At 40.9% G+C, this 20,576-nt stretch overlaps 1 protein-coding gene and 1 long non-coding RNA gene across 6 annotated transcripts in view; one reads left to right on the forward strand and one right to left on the reverse strand.

The window, feature by feature from the left end:
• Positions 1-20,576, forward strand: part of DCDC2C (doublecortin domain containing 2C) — a 55,638-nt gene that overhangs the window by 4,618 nt on the left and 30,444 nt on the right. For all 5 annotated transcript variants that reach the window (XR_014546473.1, XR_014546474.1, XM_083607292.1 and 2 more), the window contains exons 3-8: positions 311-387; positions 4,906-5,037; positions 5,813-5,950; positions 12,657-12,705; positions 18,355-18,508; positions 19,129-19,229. Coding sequence is in view for 3 of the 5 variants with exons in the window: in XM_083607292.1 (XP_083463418.1) it covers positions 311-387; positions 4,906-5,037; positions 5,813-5,950; positions 12,657-12,705; positions 18,355-18,508; positions 19,129-19,229 (651 nt within the window). In the remaining 2 variants the exon portion in view is untranslated. The remainder of the gene's footprint in view (positions 1-310; positions 388-4,905; positions 5,038-5,812; positions 5,951-12,656; positions 12,706-18,354; positions 18,509-19,128; positions 19,230-20,576) is intronic.
• LOC310759849 lies at positions 10,735-14,715 on the reverse strand. The gene is made up of 3 exons (XR_014546565.1): positions 14,511-14,715; positions 13,904-14,020; positions 10,735-10,801 (listed from the first exon to the last, which is right to left on the reverse strand). It is a non-coding gene; the product is annotated as an uncharacterized lncRNA (long non-coding RNA).

Consider the following 20,576-nt stretch of genomic DNA (forward strand, 5'->3'; position numbering starts at 1 on the left):
CACATGCATGGAACATCTGTTTTACCTTGAAGGGAAGGATCTTCCTCATTCTGCCTGCTAGTGACTCTCCTGCTGTGTGCCAAACAGCAACTTTCAAAGGTTGCTGAAAAGGCAGTAGTTGTGACACAGCATGCTAGGAAGTTCAAATCATATATCAATTGGGACTTTAGGCTCCTGGTGGATTTCTCCAACTTCTGAGCAAGTGTAGCAGCTTAAATTATATCATTTTATTTATATATGCTGCCTGCTTTAATTATTAAATTTTATAAACCTGTTGCATCATACAATTTGAGTTTCACTGTTTTGGCAGATTCGACCCGTGGTCCACAGTAATATAAAAGTACCTTCCAAATGGCAATCAAACTATAATAAGCCACTAAATATTAGGTAAGTATATGGTTGTTGTTGTTGTTGTTATTTAAAAATAGTGCATATATTATGAACAAATCCTCAGATGTTATCAATGTTCTTCTGAAATAAAAAATAACTATAAAGATGCCTAGAGTGTTTGACTAGGATCTGTGTTCAAATCCTTAGTTAGGCATGAAGTTAACCAGGTGACCTTAGGCTAGTCATTGCCTGTGTCCGAAACATCACCACTAGGCACGTCCAAAGTCCGCTTCAGGGGCTTAATTCAGCCAGCCGGTTGGTTTAATCTGGCCCCTGTGGCAGTTTATTTCCTGGGGTAAAATCCTGAGAAAACCTCAACAACTTTCGCCCTTCACTTTCATCAAATCTGGCCCTCTTTGAAAAAAGTTAGGACACCACTGCGTGGCACAAACCATGGCTTGTCATGCACAAAGACTGGGGACAAATAAACAACAATCCCCAGCTTAATGTTCCCTATGAACAGGTGCAGGTAATCCTGGGCCATCTAGATGTCTCTGAGCAATTCCCATCATCCTTGGCTGTTGACCATGTGCATTGGTCTTATGGGAATTGTAGTTCAGTAACATCCAAGGGCTGGACGTTTCCCACACTTGTCTCAGAACAAGGGCTGCAAACGGGCACGACAGTCTTTGCTCCCTTTGTGTGCTACTGGGAAGGAGCAAAACTATTGGGGCACATTCATGGTAAACAGTTAACTGTGGTTTGCACACGGGGCTGCTACCTCTCAGCCTAGCCTAGGATTGCTGTGGACAGTGCTTTTTCTCTAGAAACCTAACTCACCGTGATGCTACAGTAAGTGCTACTCTTTTTAACAACAACAAAAAAGAGGTTCCAGTACTGCGTACCCTTGAGTGCCCCTTGGGAAAAAAAGTACTGGTTGTGGGGAGAGAATCATGTATGCCGTCCTGAGCTCCTTGGAGAATGGGTGGGATAAAAATACACGGAATAAATTACAGAACTTAAGTTTGTCTCCATGTGAGAGAAGTTTTGCAGAGCATTCTGCTGTCTTTAGTTCTTTTGTAGTACAAAGGAAGTAAGCAAAGTACCAGGCTTTCACAGTGTTTCATCATTCACAGCAACTTGTATTTGAACAATTTGTATTGCTTATCTGGATTGAGGGGTATCACATAAAGACAATCTAATTCTTACTTTTTCAGACTTCTGAGTTATGTAAAGCAAAATGGCAGGGATGGGAGTGTTTAAAAAGTACTTGAAAATGGGTTGGGATATCCTTGACCGGAAGGACTAACAAATACCTTCTTTGGACTATTCATATTTATTATTGGCACAATTATATTTGTAAATGAAATTCATTTTAATTTAGGGTTCATGGTTTGTATCTATGCCCTGAGAATTCCACTAGATGGCCCCAAATATCCTCTGATAGCAACCTCTGTGGCTTTTAGAATTTTGTTTTAAATAGAAGCAGCCAAATATGAATATTTGACTTGAGACTTAATCTGAAATCACGCTGGATTTGAGTTTGTTGGTGTCTCTGGTAACGTCTCTCTCTTACATAATAGATGATGGTGGTTCATTTTTATGGATGGATGTTCTGTATTATTTTGTTAATACTATTGCTACAAGTCTGTCATTGCCTTTTGCTTGAACAATAAACCTATTTGATTTGAGACCAGAATTGTATATCAGATCATGGAGGTTTGTACCTTGCAATTTTGGGTACATAGCTGTACTAGGGATGATATTTGAATATTTATAAGATAAAAATGCACTTGTAACCACACACACAATAACAGTTGTTGTAATGTGAATTAAATATCTGTTGAGGTCCTGTTACTTGTGATGTTTAGGAACTGTATTCAACTAAGTTGTTACCTTTAATCAGAGTAGACTCATTGAAATTAATGAACTTAAGTCTGTGTACACATTAGTGGCTTAAAACACATCGAGGTTGCTTTCTCTGTGTGTTTTTCAAGTTCAGTTTGCCTGTTGCTGTGCACATTAGCATGGCTTGATGGGTACTGAAGCCACGTGCTGTATGCCCACACCAGTAAGTGGAAACTGGGTAGTGATGTCTTCACCTTATGGTATTGCCCAACTGTTTCCCCACACAGTTTCCACCCCTGGAAATTCATAAGGAAAGCTCAAATGCACAGACCCAGGTTTCAATGTTACCATGTTCAAGTTGCCTTGAAGGTGGCTTGGGAGAAAGAACACCAATACGCAGTATTTCGCTAGGATAATTCTGGGCAAATTTATGTGTACACGGATTCAAAAATGAGTGGTGGTGGCAAAATAGAACCAGAGTAAAATCATCATGTCTATTAACTTTGGTGGATTTAGTAAATAGGATAAAATGGGAGAGGCAGGGGCATTTATTCTGTCTTAATTTCTTTAGAGGAAAAGGTGGAATATAATTGTGATAAATTATTAGCTTAGAAAATCATGCAGTGCTATTCTTTGGAATGAAGCAGAGAGCTGTAATATCAAATCCTCAAATATACTGCTAACTAGCCAGATTGTGATCTTTGCTGCCCCAGAATGAACCTTCTCATTTTCTGTCTTATCTCTCTGCAGCCTTTAGGCCAGGGGGTAACAGGTTAGAAGCAAGTATGAAATACTCTATTAGAAGCCAAATTAACCAGCTGAATGGTTAGCAGAATCTTAAAAGCTTGAGCTCTGCAGCTCTCTTAGTTTCTATCAAGAAAAGCCAGTTTATGCATAAAAGACTTCTGGAGCAGGGTCAGCTGTAATGGGAATACTGTAGACTGGAAAGAACACCTGAGTCAGTCTCTCACCCCAAAAGTAATGAACTATAGCACTTCACAGACTTAAAGAGGAGCTTCATCCAGGTGATGATACACACTGTGTCCGTAAAGATACAATTAAAAACCAGGCATCATCTAGCACAACATGTTACCATTGCTACAACAGCATATAATTAAGTGGTCCACCAAGACCCTCAGCAATTCTGAAGTGATCTGTGGGGAAAAGTTTGAGAACCACTGCCATAATGTAGTTTTATTGATACACTCTGTGATGCTAAAGCAGGATGTGAAAGTAGGTTGGGGTCAAGTATACAGAGCTGGATCTTTAGCACTCCTGCCACGAAATTAAAAGACGCCTGCTTCTTGGGAGAAAAGCAATGACAAACCTAGACAGCATCTTAAAAAGCAGAGACATCACCTTGCCAACAAAGGTCCGTATAGTTAAAGCTATGGTTTTCCCAGTAGTGATGTATGGAAGTGAGAGCTGGACCATAAAGAAGGCTGATCGTTGAAGAATTGATGCTTTTGAACTATGGTGCTGGAGGAGACTCTTGAGAGTCCCATGGGCTGCGAGAAGATCAAACCTATCCATTCTGAAGGAAATCAGCCCTGAGTGTTCACTGGAAGGACAGATCCTGAAGCTGAGGCTCTAGTACTTTGGCCACCTCATGAGTAGAGAAGACTTCCTGGAAAAGACCCTGATGTTGGGAAAGATGGAGGGCACAAGGAGAAGGGGATGACAGGGGATGAGATGGTTGGATAGTGTTCTCGAAGCTACGAACATGAGTTTGACCAAACTGCGGGAGGCAGTGGAAGACAGGAGTGCCTGGCGTGCTCTGGTCCATGGGGTCACGAAGAGTCGGACACGTCTAAACGACTAAATAACAACATACTATTGTAGTCACAGTTAACCCAGCCTTATATATCAGATGTGTTGTTTAGCTTTTCATATGAGAGAGTAGAACTACTACCCCTTTCGTAGTAACGTGCTTTAAGGAAGTTAACAGCAGTGTTAAGAAAAATCCTTTCAGCAAATCTTGTTGCTGTATTGTGTGTGTTGGTTCTTCGTTTGATTACACTATTACTGTAGGAGGAATGATGCCCCACTACACAGACACACTTTAAGCAGGGGGAAATAGAGGAGTGGAGATTTGGAATAGCCATTCTCCAAAAATATATAGGTACTTCAACTGGCTTAGTGTCTGTCTGTGATTTATCCAAACTTTTGCTTCTTTTCAAAGCTTTTGCAGCCCAGTTCCTAATCATATTTACTCAGAAGTAAGTCCCATTGATTTCATTTATACTTAACTTCCAGGTCAGTATACTTAAGATTACAGCTTTAGTCTCAAAGTGGTTCCATGGATCTTTGCAGGTAGAGGAAGAGCCATTTTCTAATGTGAGCTTCGCTGAAGAAATCAATTGATTCTATTATCTCTTTAAAAGGATTGTGGTTTATTTCCTCTGGGAATTGTTGAGGACATCTTTTGTCGGTATAGGAGAAAGTAATTGAATTTTCAAAGGCTGTATCTTCCTTGGGTTCTCCAACTGAACGTATTTCACTTTTGTTTCCCCTATCATGTCAGATGGAAATGGGTGAAAATATACAATACTATCTGATGAGTTAAAATGTTTTGTCGGAGAGGTTGAGATTTGAAGCTTGTCCCTGAAATGTAACTAGCTGGATTCCTAATGAAACATATTCTTATCAAAGTAATTTTCTAAATATAATATTTCCCCCCAGAAGTTTCCTTACTTAAAATAGCTTGTTCCTATGTCTTTTTGATAGTGTTTTCACAAATGGAGACATGTTGATACCGCCTGTGAAAATTCTCCTCCCCAAGTTCACGCTGAAAAGTTGGAATGGTGTCCTTGGATTGATAAATGAAAAAGTGTCTTCTCGCTCTGGGGGTATCCATAGGTAAGCAGTGCTTATGTGGCTAATGTCATGTGTACACAACTTCTGAAGACGGTGGGAGTACACCAGATGCAGAGTAGACGGGATTGTATACACAGCCTTAGATTACTTTAAAAGCAGCTGAGTCACATTCATAGTGGCTACTAGCTATTGAAGCAAGACAGCAAGTATCTGAAGGCCAACTCCTGAGGAGCAACAGCAAGAGAGGTATATTGCCCACATGCCCTACTTGTGGGCTTTCTATAGTTATTTGGGTGGCCAGCATTGTGTCTGCACTGGGCCAGTGTAGTCTTCATGAGTGTAGATTTGGGGGGGGGGCAAGCCTTTTGTTAGGCAGAGGGCCTTCTCGGTGTTGGCGCCTGCCCTGTAGAACGCCCTCCCATCAGATATCAAGGAAATAAACAACTATCTTGACTTTTAGAAGACATCTGAAGGCAGCCCTGTTTAGGGAATTTTTAAATGTTTATTCTGTTTTTAATCAGTTGGGAGCTGATTATTGAGGGCAGGACTCTTGTTTGGGACGGGGCAGAACCTCAGTTATGTATTTTTATTTATTTGTATTGATTCAGGAGGAGCAGCTGCCTTTACCTGCCTCCCCCTTGGCTACGCCCTGGTAGCCTTTGAAAGTTGCTTCAGAAAAATGGAACCAATTTTCTTGGTTTTTCCAAAGTTATAATTAAACAAGCTGCTAGTGGAGCTGATAATTATGCACACTGGAGGGACTGTATTCTGTTGATAGGTATAATATACTTACTTTTTCAATATGCATTTCTTACAGACTGTTTACGTTAAATGGCCAGTCTGTACATGGGTCTGATGAGCTAGAACATAACCATTTCTACGTTGCATGCGGCAAAGAAAAATTTCAGCCTTTGCCGTACTGGCAGCATCCTAGAGTTCCAGAAGATATTCGGCGGTGAGCACAATATTAATGATATAACTTAATTAATGTTACATTGCTGGGATATTAAAAACTGACATTATACCTCCTGTCACCCCCAACCCCCCCCTTTGCTTGGGTTAGTATAAGTATTTTGCTAATTTGGATTTCAGCCCTTTTAGCAGAAGTTAGTGTTGCTAAATTGTTCCAAATTCTATTGAAATCTGTAAACATTAAGCGTCTGAGTCCTGTTAAACGGTCTTAGAATGTTGCTTTCTTTATTGTAGGGAGTTTTTAGGGACAGAACGAACCCTTGTTTTCTTAGGCATTCGATAGATTGACTTTCATATTCATGTCACTTGGGATTTAAGTGCTAAGCATTTTTTGGGGGGTTTCTTTTAATGGGAAAGGGCAAGCGCTATAGGACAAGTGACTTCATAATAGTTGAGATGCACAGGAAATATGAAATGGTTTGGAAAGGTTTACATATATTGAAAGCAGCAGCTTGAGCCCACAGCAATCCCATTGCCTCAAATGATTGGTTCATAGCACTTCTATTTTACACCAGTGGCATTTATTTATTTATTTATTTATTTTTGTTAATTTTCCATTTCATAACATTTAAATACATCCTTGTTATTCACATATGTTTTTGCTTATATGAGCTAATCGACTTCCCTCCCTCCCGTCTAATGGTTTCCCTAATTCCCTAAGTGTTGTTAACTGTTTACAAATTTCCTTCAAATATTGTACAAATTTATTCCAATCTTTTGGGAAGGCTTGATCGCGCTGGTTTCGGATTTTCCAGGTCAGTTTCGCCAGTCTTCATATTCCACCATCTTTATCTGCCACTCTTCTGTTGTTGGTAATTCCTGCTGCTTCCATTTTTGGGCTAAAATAATCCTTGCTGCCATTGTTGCATACATAAATAATTTCTGATCTTTTTTCGGGATTTCTTCACCTACTATACCCAATAAAAATGCTTCTGTTTTTTTTTTTTAAATGTACTTTTGTACATTTTCTTTAACTCATTATATATCATTTCCCAGTAAGTTTTACTTTACTGCATGTCCACCACATATGATAGAAATTTCCATCCTTTTCTTTACATTTCCTTATTTCTTATACATTTTAGCAAGTTTAGTTGGTGTTATATACCATCTATACATCATTATCATAACCTTTTCTTTTAAAGCACCACAGGCAGTAAATTGAATTCCTTCGTTCCATAACTTTCCCCATGACTCTAACTGAATATTATAACCAAAATCCTTAGCCCATTTATGGATATGTTTACATTTCATGCTAAACCATGTCTTAGCACTGCACACACTGGTTGGGCTTCCACCCCACCCCTGCCTTTCCTGCCCTCCTTGCATCCACCCTTAAAAAAACAAACACACAAATCCAGCCACTGTAGTTTGTTAAGGATTTCTGGGAATTGTAACTGTGAAGAGAAAACTACAATGCCCAGAATTCTTTGAGAATGTGCTTTGAATGTGCTTTAAAGGCATAGTGTGTACACACTCCTAGTAGGAGCACTTTGGCAGCTTTGGGGGCCAATTTCATTTAAATTTAGTCATTGCATTCAAACCCAGGATCGTGGTTTTACCACTAACCTCTGTGGTTTACCACTAACCTCTGTGGTTCTGAAGCTGGCTTGTTCTTACAGAGACCTTACATTTTAGTATTTATATCAGGCTTCCTCAACCTCGGCCCTCCAGATGTTTTGAGACTACAATTCCCATCACCCCTGACCACTGGTCCTGCTAGCTAGGGATCATGGGAGTTGTAGGCCAAAAACATCTGGAGGGCTGAGGCTGAGGAAGCCTGATTTATATCATAGAGGTGATATATCCTGCATGGTAGTAAAATCGATGAGGAGTAAATTATAGATCTACTTCAGTGCAAATTCTTCAATGAAAAAAGGGCATCATGGTTTGACCCCCCCCCCTTTTTTGCTGGAAGATGTTTTTAAGCTTTTAAAGTTTTTAAACTAAGCATAGTTAGTGGAAACCACTAACTACCATCAAAGTAACAGGGCAGGGGGTGCAAAACAAACCCAGAAAACCATAGGGAACTTGATCTTGCAGACAGCGCAGCACAAGAGATACTACTTTGTGAAAGAATTGGAGAACGTTGGATTCATTTCAGTGGATTTGTCTACTAGCCAGCAGCTGTTAGGATCTCTTCTTCTCTGTTTTCTTTTCAGTGCTACCCTCCTTTTCCCCCCTTTGTGGAAGAATCAAGCAGTGAGTCTGAACCATTACGGCTGCTCCCCACCCCTTCAGAGCTCTTGCTCTGACAGGACACAGGAAGGGAGCTGGATGTGTTGAAAGCATAGCACAACTCTTGTGTTCACTGCTATGGCCTGGCTGCCTCTCTCAGTGAACTTACTCCAGGAACATAGGATTCACAGAACACTTGGAAAGGGGATCCCAAGGGTCGTTGAGTCCAACTCGCTGCAGTGCAATAATCTCAACTAAAGCATCCATAACAGATGGCCATTCAGCCTCTGCTTATGAAAGTACAGTCATACCTCTTGTTACGTTTGCTTCAGGTTAAATCTTTTCAGGTTGCGTCCCGCAGTGACCTGGAAGAACCAGAAAGAGTTATTTCCGGGTTTCGCCGCAGACGCTCAAAATGACATCATGCGCAGAAGCGGCGAATCGCGACCTGAGCACATGCAGACGCGGGTTGCGTTCTGCTCATGTTGCGAACGGGGCTCCAGAACGGATCTTGTTCGCAACCATAGGTACCACTGTACTACTTAAGTCAGGCATCCCCAAACTCGGCCCTCCAGATGTTTTGGAACTACAGTCCCCATCATCCCTGACCACTGGTCCTGTTAGCTAGGGATGGTGGGAGTTGTAGTCCCAAAACAGCTGGAGGGCTGAGTGTGGGGATGCCTGATCTAAGTCAACAGAAATGTGGAAGAGATTTGTAGGCTTGTTTCAACCTGGCCAGCATCCTTTGCAGGCACACTGAATGCATGTTCTAGAAGCCTCTATGCCATAGTGTCTATAGTGTTGCGCCCTGCAGAGCCAGAGGGCTCACAGGAGTTTGGGTTTCGCTGAAGAACCAAGGAAAAAGTCTAAAACGCCAGAGTGACCACTTGCAGTGTTTTTATTGAAGAGCACCTGTGGGACGGACTCCACAGCAAGGAGATGGCTTAGTCCAGTGAGGGACTGTCCGCACCCAAGCTAAGATGCATACATTCATTATACAATGGAATAGCATTTGTCAAACGGGAAAACAGGTGGCAAATGCCCAAACATTGCCAATGTTTCTCCTCTTTGTGCCCAACCTACCAGGCCCACAGATAAGGGTACCATCCAAGCTGGCCAATTAGTGGAGATCAAAGCAAGCTATGTATGAGCTCTGTGCTACAGCTTACTACCAATTAAGGATGGGGTCATCTTGAGTACCAACATGGCGTAAGCAGAGCACCTGGAACAGTCCACCATGTAGCTGGCACCTGGCGGGAGCTCTTCTTTCCTCTTTTGCCCGTCAGCAACTGTTATCTAGCCATATTGACTTGAATTAGCTCAGATGGCCAAGTATTTTCCCATTGTTTTTATTCCATCCCACAGTAATGTTTGTTATCTCACCACAGTTTACTTTCTGTGTCTGAAGCTGGTTTTGAAGCGATTAGAAGACCTTTCATTATATGTCAATAACTCTCCCACAATGTTGGGAGAGTTTTCTTGGTCTGTGGTTCAGGTTTCCCCCCCAGCTTTCATACTGATCCAATTAGGCTTGTGTAAAATAAAACAGATATTCTTAGTGTTTGTTCCCCAACCTAAATGCCTTCATCTCTTTGCTTATGAGGTTATGGTTGAGGGCAGCTCATTTTCAGGAAACACTTGTCATAGAACATTCTTTAATGTATTTCCATTTGCTCTGATTTAGCTCAGGAGCTAAATCCTGAAGGTCCATTCCTGAAGGTCAGTCAGACCATCTTGTTAGAATGCTTCTTTTTTTCCCCCCCCCAGTCACTCTCTATCAGATTCCTTTAGCTGAGAGACATCAGGTGACTGACTTCTTGGAGCTTTGCCCACACTTTCATTAAGCCTCCTTATCTTGATATAGGCCTTGACTTAGATCCTTCTTTGTAAAAGTTATTCACATTCTCTTGCTCTCTACTTAAATACAGTCATACCTCAGGTTACAGATGCTTCAGGTTGCATTTTTTCGGGTTACGGATGCGCCAAAACCCGTAGTACTGGAATGGGTTACTTCCAGGTTTTGGTGGTTGCACATGCACAGAAGCGCTAAATCGTGCTTTGCGCATGAGCGCCAAATCGCAACCCGTGCGTGCACAGATGCACCGCTGCGGGTTGCGAATGCTGCGGGTTGTGAACGTGCATCCCGCACGGATCACGTTTGCAACCCGAGCGTCCACTGTAATGGTTATTCATTCGTTTTGTACTCAGGGTTATGCCCAGTGTGTTTTTGTTTTTGTTTTGTTTCTTGTGTTTTTTTTTTGTGTAGGCGCAACTTTTGTGCATTAGCTCTGGACTTTGTAGAAAGCTACAAAGGGGCCGAGTTGCACAGTTATGCAGACTACAGCCTTACTATTTTCAGCCATGGTTATAAATAGAAAGGCAGTCTGTCCCACCAATTAAGCTTATTGCTTCAGCTGAGTGTAAACTCTTCCTAGAAACTGCAGTAGTGAGCGACAGTACAGGATCCAGGCAGGCAGTAGCCTTGTTTCTGTAAATATAATAAGAGCTGCATTTTTATTTTTATTTTGTTTAAAACTTATGACAGAATTATCGACAGCAGATTTGATTCACTTGGCAAATGCTTCTGACATAGAGGTCAACAGCTTTCTCTTTCTCTTATAAAATAGGGCAGTATTCCTTCTTTACATCCACAGGTTTGCTGCATTAGACAGAAAGTGTGGTCTGTGATGTATTCCAATATCCTGAGTAAATTAGTTTTCATGTTTAAAAATATATAGCATACATAGTTTATAGAGAGGCTTTTGAATATGTCTTCCTTCAGTCTTCCTTTTTCCTGTTTCTCCAGTTTCCCTGCCCCATGTTTTTTTTATCTAAAAAAAATGAATCATGGATATAAAATCAATTATGTCTCATCAATAGATGTTATGAAATATTCTTAATTTGCACAGTTTATTCCAACTGCAGAATCTGGGGTCCTTTCTCGCAGAATTTACAAAATTTGAGGCACAGAATACATAGGCTGACTGTGTGTAGTCACTCCCTGCTTTTGGCACTGCATATACTAGGCCTATACGGCCTAGGACCCTCGTACCTATGGGACCGCCTCTCCTGGTATGCCCCACAGAGAAACTTACGGTCTTCAAATAAAAACATCTTGAAGGTCCCAGGCCACAGAGAAGTTAGGCTGGCCTCAACTAGAGCCAGGGCTTTTTCGGCTGTGGCTCCGACCTGGTGGAACACTCTGTCACAAGAGACTAGGGCCCTGCGGGACTTGACATCTTTCCGCAGGGCCTGCAAGACAGAGCTGTTCCGCCAGGCCTTTGGCCAGGGCACAGCCTGACTCCCTCCCTCGGCAATCTTCGCGGAGCTCTGGCCCAATGGTGGCCAGTGGCTTGAATTTAATTAATTTTATAATGAATGATTTTAGAGTGTTGTTTGTGTTGTTCTTTTGTACTGTTTTATTGTTGTTAGCCGCCCTGAGCCCGGCTTCGGCAGGGGAGGGCGGGATATAAATAAAATTTATTATTATTATTATTATTATTATTATTATTAGGTAAATAAATTGTAATTCTGTACCTATCTGCGCAGACATTTGTCTCACTGAAGCCAGAAACTATGGTTGCCTGCCCTAAATTATTGCAGCCCTACTTTTGTGTTCAGTTTCAGGAATAAAGAAAAAGTTAGAAGATCGTGTTGTTCTTTGTTTCTTTAATTGCTGCTGCCTAAGAACTGTCTAAACATTACCCGGCACAGTCTCTAGTAATCACTCCCTTCAGAAGCAAAATGTTTGCACCCTTAAAAAAGTAGTATACATCCATTGAGAATTCAGTGACATTTGTAACTTCAAGAAGCCAACTGGATTTGGGTGCCTCTTAGAAGAATAAATGACGGTGGAAGCATTTACATGCTTCCAGATATCGATAAACGGTTTTCTAAGCAGAAAGAACATGCCTAGGAGAAGTTGTAGGAGGGAAGCTTCTACCCATAACTACTCATCACATTGTTTGTGGACTATCTAAGTTAAGCACCAAGCACCAAAGGATTTGAACCAGGAGTGTTAGAGACTGTGCAATAGTTCCTCAGTTGTTATCACTAAGAGTGAGTGAGCTGCAGGTGCTTACAGCCTGCAGAGTTTTGAATTCACTTGATTCCATGAGTCTTTAGGGTCAGCCCATCTTATTGGTCCACCATTCTGGACCAATACAGAGAAATATATTAGCTGTTTTCAGACCAGTGCAAAACATCAAACCAAGCAATATGTCCTGGCTTGTCTGGCCAATTGGTTATTGCCTGAGATAGACCTGCCATTATCATGTAGACTAGGGATGGCTAACCTGTGATTCTTCGGATGCTGTTGATCTACAGCTTTCATCATCCCTGACCATTGGTCATGCTGGCTAGGCCTGATGAGAGTCAGAATCCATATGGGCAATACTTAAGTTTGTACTACCTTTCAGGATAACGGCATTTTAAAACAAGGTGGTTGTACTAACAATATTGAGCTTTACACTTATAAATATTCACATTAAGTAAATTACACTTTATATTTTTAGGTATTATTCTAACACACCTGGACCTCTAGAAAGACCCCCTCCGAAAAAGGTAAGATTATCTGTAATGGCTTTTAAACATTCTTATATTCTCTCCTCTCCTCGCATTTAAAAACGCTGCATCAACAGCTGCTCACTGTCGAACGGACAAGTTTCGGATGAATTCAAGTTGGGCACATCCAAATGGATTTCAATCTCTGGCCCAACTTCAAGGATTTGCAAGGCTCTGCAGTCTACATGGAGCTCTGCGTGGACAATGTGTGTGAATTACGATACAGTGGTACCTCTGGTTACGAACTTAATTCATTCCGGAGGTCCATTCTTAACCTGAAACTGTTCTTAACCTGAGGTACCACTTTAGCTAATGGGGCCACCACACGATTTCTGTTCTCATCCTGAGGTAAAGTTCTTAACCCAAGGTACTGCTTCCGGGTTAGCAGAATCTGTAACCCAAAGTGTTTGTAACCCAAGGTGTTTGTAACCCGAGGTACCACTGTAGTTGGGATCCAATGAACTGCATGGCTCAGTCTGTGCTGTGAAGGAGATATTGCCTCCTGGCTCCCCGGCCACAGTTCCAACTGCGTTCATTACTGAGATAGCTTTGAACAGCAGATTGTGATATGCCAGAGATCTCATCTTCAAAGGTAGGGGTGTGTGTGTGTGTGTGTGTGTGTGTGTGTATATGTGGAATCAAAAATCCTAGGGCATGCTTAAACTGTTAAGTGTGGTTAAAGTACCATCCTTTTCCGTGTATAAGACTATGCTTTTTTAAATGTTCAAAATCTGGGCTCGTCTTATACACGGATAGTATCTTCCCCCCATTTTTTAATCAGAGTCCCCAAAAATAGAGGGCGTCTTATGCATGGGGGCGTCTTATAGATGGAAAAATACGTTACCTCTTTGAATCCTATCCATTGCCATTAGCAAGAAAGGCAATGACCATTTCACGGTCATCCAATATGTGTGCAACCATTCAAATGCACATCACCACAACCTGGAAGTGGGCAGAAAAGGGGTGGGACAGGGGCAGAGCTGGCTTATGCATATTCTACTGGCACGTGGTGGTGGGGGTGGGGGTCTGTCTTCCCACCTTGTTGTTTCATTTTCCTTGTAATGTGTGATTTGCAATACATTTATCACAGTCTGTTTCCCTGCAAAATTTCTTTGCGCTACAATAATACTTTATTTCAAAATTGTCTCCTTTTAATAGCTAATACACAAATGAGAAGGAAAAAATCTATTTAAAATACCTTCGATTGTGTTTGAACACTATAGTCTTGTTCTTTATATTATTATAGGCTTTAGGCCATTTTTTTTTCATGTGGGTGAATCTTATAGTTATCAGAATTACCTGAGTTTGGAATTATCTGTAATAAGAAGAAGTAAAACATGAAGAAGAAATGTTCTTAATGTGAGACGGCAAACAGTAAAAAGAAGCAACTTTTATTAAAGAATGTGAGTTGCCTAAAGCCACCAAGTTTTGGGTTGAACTGAGGTATTTTTTCTCAGTCCTAATCATGCCCAGCCACTAGACTAGGGGGGCACCAACTTTTTTGGACCAGCGAGCACATTCTGAGTTTTGAGAGACTGCTGTGGGTTCCAGTCACAAAGCGGGGGGGCATAACTCAATTAGGCTGCTTTTGGGAGGCATGGTGTCTCACACAAAATTAGAGAGCGGACAGTCATGGTAAAGCTTTCCCCTAATTGCATTTCTATACCAGAAGAGGCTTAACCTGTTGAATTTCTGCCTGCCTGTACAGCTGTTAAAGGCAAATATGCTTTTCTCCAGTGCCAACTCTGAACCAAAGTCCAGACTGTCACTTAAATGGGAGGAATCCCTGTAAAACGTGAACTTACTTCTGAGTAGACCTGGATACCATTGGACTGTAACTTAACTGTACAGTGAATACTTAATGTGTGCTTGGTCTTTAGCTGCCTAAAGCTCTCTGCAGAGTGAATCACATTTGCCTTTTGTGGAGATTCGTATTGCCTGGCGTTCAGAAGCCTCACTTTTAAAGTCCCTTCAGAGTGATGAGGGTATTTGGTTCTAGTGATGTCATAAAGGCACTAGCCAGCGGTCAGCCCTTAGCAGTCAATCATACACCTGTAGTCTTCTATTTGGGATATGTTTTCACAGCCACCAAAGCAAAAACACCCACCTCATTCTGAAAATGCTATGACTAAACAGTTGGTAGTTGCAATCCTGTATCCACATACCTTGGATCAAGCCCTGCTAACTTCAGTGGGGCTTATTTTTGACTTGATATATAGGTTTGCTTGCTTCGTTGGGTCAGACTTGCATGTGAAACCTTATTTGTCCTATAAAAGACATCCTTATCAATATTGCTTTTTATTGACTGAAAGGAAGGCGAGTTATAGGTCTTCTCACCCAATATTTCCTTGTTTTCACATTTTGTTTTAAATGTATACTGCTTTTCACCAAAAAGCAACATTTAACTAAAATAGTAACATAATGTAGTAATATAACACTTTGTCATTTTCTTGGAAAGGAAGTAAAGAGTTACAACTTGTTTGCTTGTTTGTGTGTTCAGATATATAGCCCTCTTATCATATGGGCTTAAGATGGATAGTAACGTATTAGGTTTTAAAAGTTATATAATTAAATTCAGAGCAGCAGTGGGGAACTTCTGGCCTGCAGGCCTAATCCAGCCATCCACATCCTTCAAGCTGCTCTGCCAGGCCTGTCCCAGAGCCTCACCCACCTATTAATCATCCCATGTGATTTTATGGCTTTTTTTGGGGGGGTGTGTCGTTTTATGGCTTTTACCATTAGTCATCTTGCCATGACTAATGGATCATTTGGTGCATCTACCATGTTTTAATCATTAGATTGAAAACAAGCCCTTAAAGAGCTGGCAAAGTAATAATGTTATCTCTGATCTTAGCACTAAGCACCACAGCACAGCACTAAGATAAGAGAGATAAGCGCTAGAATGAGAGTGGAGGGAACATAGTGCTAAGATTGGGAGAGAAAATTCCTCTGGCAGAGGGATCTTTGTAGCCACCTGCAGACATGTGCTATAGTGGAGAAAAAGCTGGAAATGTGCTCTGTGTGTGTGTGTGTGTGCATTTTTCTTTTTTTAAGGATTCATTTTGTTTCGCCCTGCTCACCATTGGAATGTGGCCCACATTGTCACAGATCGTGAAAATGATAGAGATCTTCATCAGGTTTTGCAATGGATAACGCAGGCTGTAGCTCATGTTGCAGAATATGTCGGTCGTAGTTCATGCCACAATAAATGTGTTAAGGTTGTGTGTGTGTGTGTGTTTTTAATGCAAAAGATCTCTTACAAGTAAATTTATCTTCTGTCTTGAAGTTGAGTCATGAGAAGAATTTCCAAACTATGTAATAAAGATGGTGGTGATTTATATTGTTTATCAGGGGGCCCTTTAATTTTCTCTCTCCGCATGGTGTGATGTATTAGGTGCCACAGCACTGATACTACTGAACCCTCCCTCATGCCAGTGCAGGTAGCCAAGCCTAAGCAAATCCCAGGCATATGTAAGAGACAGATATCATTCAGCTCACAGGTAGTGAATCTGTTATAGACTCAATCGGCGGCTCCTGGCTTTGGACTGTAATGTGTTGGTAGTTGCATAAAGTGGTATTGGGCTCTCATGCATTCTTCGAATTGTATGCCTGTGAGATTGAGAAGAGGGTAACATAAATGCAGCACGTTGTCTTTGCGAATTGAAATCTAATTTGTTTACCTGCTTATTTCAGTTTTGTATTAGGTAGTAGAGTCATGAAGAGTAATAAAACAGTAGTTAAAAAAAGGCTTTAGGAAACAGCAACAGGGAATAATTTGTTTACATGTCTTCTGATGCTGCAAAATGTCCCTGTTAATATTAAAACCTGTAATAAAAATGCAAATAGTGGTTTTTGCATATATTTTAACACTTTTGTTGATTTATTGAATGCATGTACTAGACCTAATTTGAACATTTGCCTGCCTGCCTGCCTCTCTCAGTATAAGTATATGTGTGTGTTTGTACACAAACACATATACATACATACATACATACATACATACATAACATAAGTACTAAAGAGAAACTGTAGCAGGTGAAAAAAATAACATTAAGGGAAGAGAGCTATATCACAGGAACTTAACCAATAAAACCCAGCAGTTTAATGCATTATGCCAGATACGTAAAGTCCAGAGAAGAATGTTTGCTTCAGAGCTGACATTTCAGATTAGTAATTCCAGGGACAGGGCTGTATCTCACAATAAATGTGAAACATTCCCTGTCATCAGTCAAGATCATGAAGAGGCTGCGCTAGAGTTCAAATGTTAGCCAGTCTTCCATTTTAATAAATGCTCAGATTAAATGTGTGCTGTATGATGAAGTATGTAGGCTCCCACTCAAATGATGAGATTCACTTGGGAAAACAGCCAAATGTCTTCTGGTTTGCCTTCCACTTTGTTATGGTGAGAGAGAGATTGATTTTCAGAATAGGCTGAAACTTTCCTTCATGTAGGCTTGCTGAATACCCCAGTCACTTGGCCCTTGAAAAGCTACTTTTCTTTGCTATATCATACAACTTTGGTATCTCATACAACCTTTGTGTGCTTTTTGATGTTTTGAATTGTTTATGGCTACTTTTGTTATGCTTGTCATTATGCATTTGATAAATGTGTTGCAAGCCGCCTTGAGCATGGTCTTAACTTTGGATAGGCAGCATACAAATAAAATGGTTGATTGCCTGATTGATAATTTTAAAATGTATTGAGATTATTGCAGTACAGTGGTACCTTGGGTTAAGAACTTAATTCGTTCTGGAGGTCCGTTCTTAACCTGAAACTGTTCTTAACCTGAAGCACCACTTTAGCTAATGGGGACTCCTGCTGCCGCCGTGCCGCTACCACGTGATTTCTGTTCTCACCCTGAGGTAAAGTTCTTAACCCGAGGTACTATTTCTGGGTTAGCGGAGTCTGTAACCTGAAGCATCTGTAACCCAAGGTACCACTGTAGGTCTGTATAACAACTGTGCTTTGTTTGAAGCAGTATTAGAAGCTGAGATATGAAAGCTAGGAGCTAAATGGCACCTTAAACCTAGGTTATGGGCGAAACTCCTTGTCGCAAAATGTGCCTAGAACAATGGGAGTTTCAAACACTGAAGTACAATGTCTCCGTCAACTGCAAAGCTATGAATTTTCACATAGCAGCTTCTGGATTAGTCCATTGTTCCATAAAATGTTAGTTTATAAGAGAAAGAAAAACTGTACCAGGCAACTCACTAAGGACTTGTGTTCGGTAGGTTCCAGGATCTATGCCAGGCATAGGCAACCTTCGGCCCTCCAGCTGTTTTGGGACTACAACTCCCATGATCCCTAGCTAACAGGACCAGTGGTCAGGGATGATGGGAATTGTAGTCTAAAACATCTGGAGGGCTGAAGGTTGCCTATGCCTGATCTATGCAGTGTTGCTGAAAGCCGAGTACTTATTGAAACAAGCCCCCGACCCAAAATGAAAACAGAGTGTTGGGGAAAGGGCATTTGCCTTCCAGAATAGCTTATATAACCAGAGGCAGCTGCAGCTTGAGATATTTTGCTGCCCATGAATACTGAGCTGTATTAGTTTCTGAATCTTTTAAAAATGTTGTTAGAGTAGTCGTTTGCTGCAGATCTAAAGGAATAGATGTTCTTTGGATGTTTATTGAGTGTGTTACCTTCAGCCTCCTACAGAACGAGCAAAACGGGGAGCCGGCATGCAGCCTGCCATACCACCATCCAAACGAGGAGCAGGAGATAGGTCTTCAGTTTATTACGCAGAACCCAAGAAGGCAAGTCGTGACGCTGAGGCTAATAAGCACCTGACATCCGATGATGGTAACACAAAATATTGTATCTGGTACCTAAGACCCAGTAGTTAAATGCAGGCAGATTTGGTATTGATGTCCTGGTTTACATATTATGCTTATCTTTCTCCAGTTGTAAAAAAAATAGTCGCTTAAGCCAAAATGCTTGTATTCAGTGTAACATGTGCACCAGAGAAACTAAGCCTTAAAAAAAGAAGCTTATTAAGAATCAAATGCAAACCAATGCATATTTGCAGACATTACAGGTCTTTTTCAATGTTCTCACTGAAAAAGTTTTTAAATTTACAATTACAGCATAATTTCCATATTCTTTTACTAGATAAAAGCTCAATATTTAGTAACTGTTAATGTCTCTCTTATTTATAACACGACTCTTGCAACTTTGCATCATATCATCTTCTGCCTCCTTTTTATTATTACTTAATACAGAAGTAAAACATTTCAAAATGATGAAATTTATCAGACTGCTGTTATTCAAAAATATTTATTGTATACAAACATTGCCCTTAAAGAAGTTATTGCTTTTTAGCTACGCCTAAATATTGTTATAATTTATTTATGCTGGTAGTTTTCACAGTGTGGGGTAGATAGTGATTAATACAGATATATTTTAATCCTGTTTATTTTCAGGACGGGGGGTCTATAAAGCTCGTACACCCCCAGAAGAAATTAAAGAGGCTCAGCAAATACAAGAAGATAAAAATTTGCAAGTGGAAGTACCTGTTGACCAGGTAGATTTAAAGTACATTTCTTCTTTCTGAATGAATTGATTATAACACTTCTCTCTCTCTTTCATCTGCTTGTGCATAGAAACAAATATTGGGCATGATTGACTGGCCACAATCCAGCAAATTTCAGTGCATTTAAATCCCATTGACTAGGATGGATGCAGTCTGCCCTGTGTAAGGGCAGAAAGCAGTTCTTACACAAAAGGATGGTGACTGCAATTTTACCTTCTGGCTGCTTCCCCATCTACTATGTTGAATTCATCTCTCAGGGGTCCTCCAGCATCTAGTGTTGGGTTTTGGGCAGAGCAAGGGGCTGCAATGGGAAGGAGGAAGAATAGAATAGGCCTGGTGATATGCAGAAGTGCCCTTTAGATTTCAGCTATTAGATTTCAGCTGTTAATTTCAATGGAAATCTTACGTGTATGCTTAAAGCTTATTGCAGTTGGTGGGACAGAATTGCTCAAATTTGGCTAGATTGTAGTTCTGGATATTTGAATGTGTGTTTTTGTTTTCTGCCAAAAGCAAACCATTATTTCTTGTTCTGTTAAACCATTTGTTTTCAGTCTTTCCAGATTCTGGATGCATCTTTAGCCCCAACCTGAAATGTCGGGCGTAGTTTTAATTTTAAAATAAATAAATGTTTGTGTCCCTTTTTTCTCTTTCTGTATTTCCCCCTTCACACACTGTCTTTCTCAGAACAGATCTGCACTGTGGATATACTAGTTTTAAAGTCAGTAAGGGGCGTGGGTGGCGCTGTGGTCTAAATTACTGAACCTCTTGGGCTTGCCAATTAGAAGGTTGGCGGTTCAAATCTGAAGAGCAGGGTGAGGTCCCATTTCTCTGGCCCAGCTTCTGCCAACCTAGCAGTTTGAAAGCATACCAGTGCAAGTAGATAAATAGGTACTGCTGCAGCAGGAAGGTAGATGGCGTTTCCATGAGCTCTTGTTTCCGTCACGGTGCCCCGCTGCACCAGAAGCGGTTTAGTCATGCTCACCACATGACCTGGAAAGCTGTCTGTGGACAAAGGCCAGCTCCCTCGGCCTAAAAAGTGAGATGAACACTGCACCCCATAGTCGCCTTTGTCTGGACTTAACCATACAGAGGTCATTTGCCTTTTACCTTTACCTTAAAAGTCATTCCTTCCTTTTAACAAAACTAGTGAATGGCACTTGTTACTTGTGTGTGCATCAAGAGGGAAGGAAGTAGAATTCCCTTCAAAAGATGTTTAACATCCCTGCCCACATGTACTCAGTCCTTCTACTCTTTTTCTAAAAGGAAAAGCAGATTTTATGATGCCACGGATGAAGCACTCCTTATGACCCACTTATTGAAAGCCAATGTACCATTACA

The sequence above is a fragment of the Podarcis filfolensis genome (assembly GCF_964270895.1).
Source record: "Podarcis filfolensis genome assembly, chromosome: 3".
In the NCBI taxonomy this organism is placed as follows: domain Eukaryota; kingdom Metazoa; phylum Chordata; class Lepidosauria; order Squamata; family Lacertidae; genus Podarcis; species Podarcis filfolensis.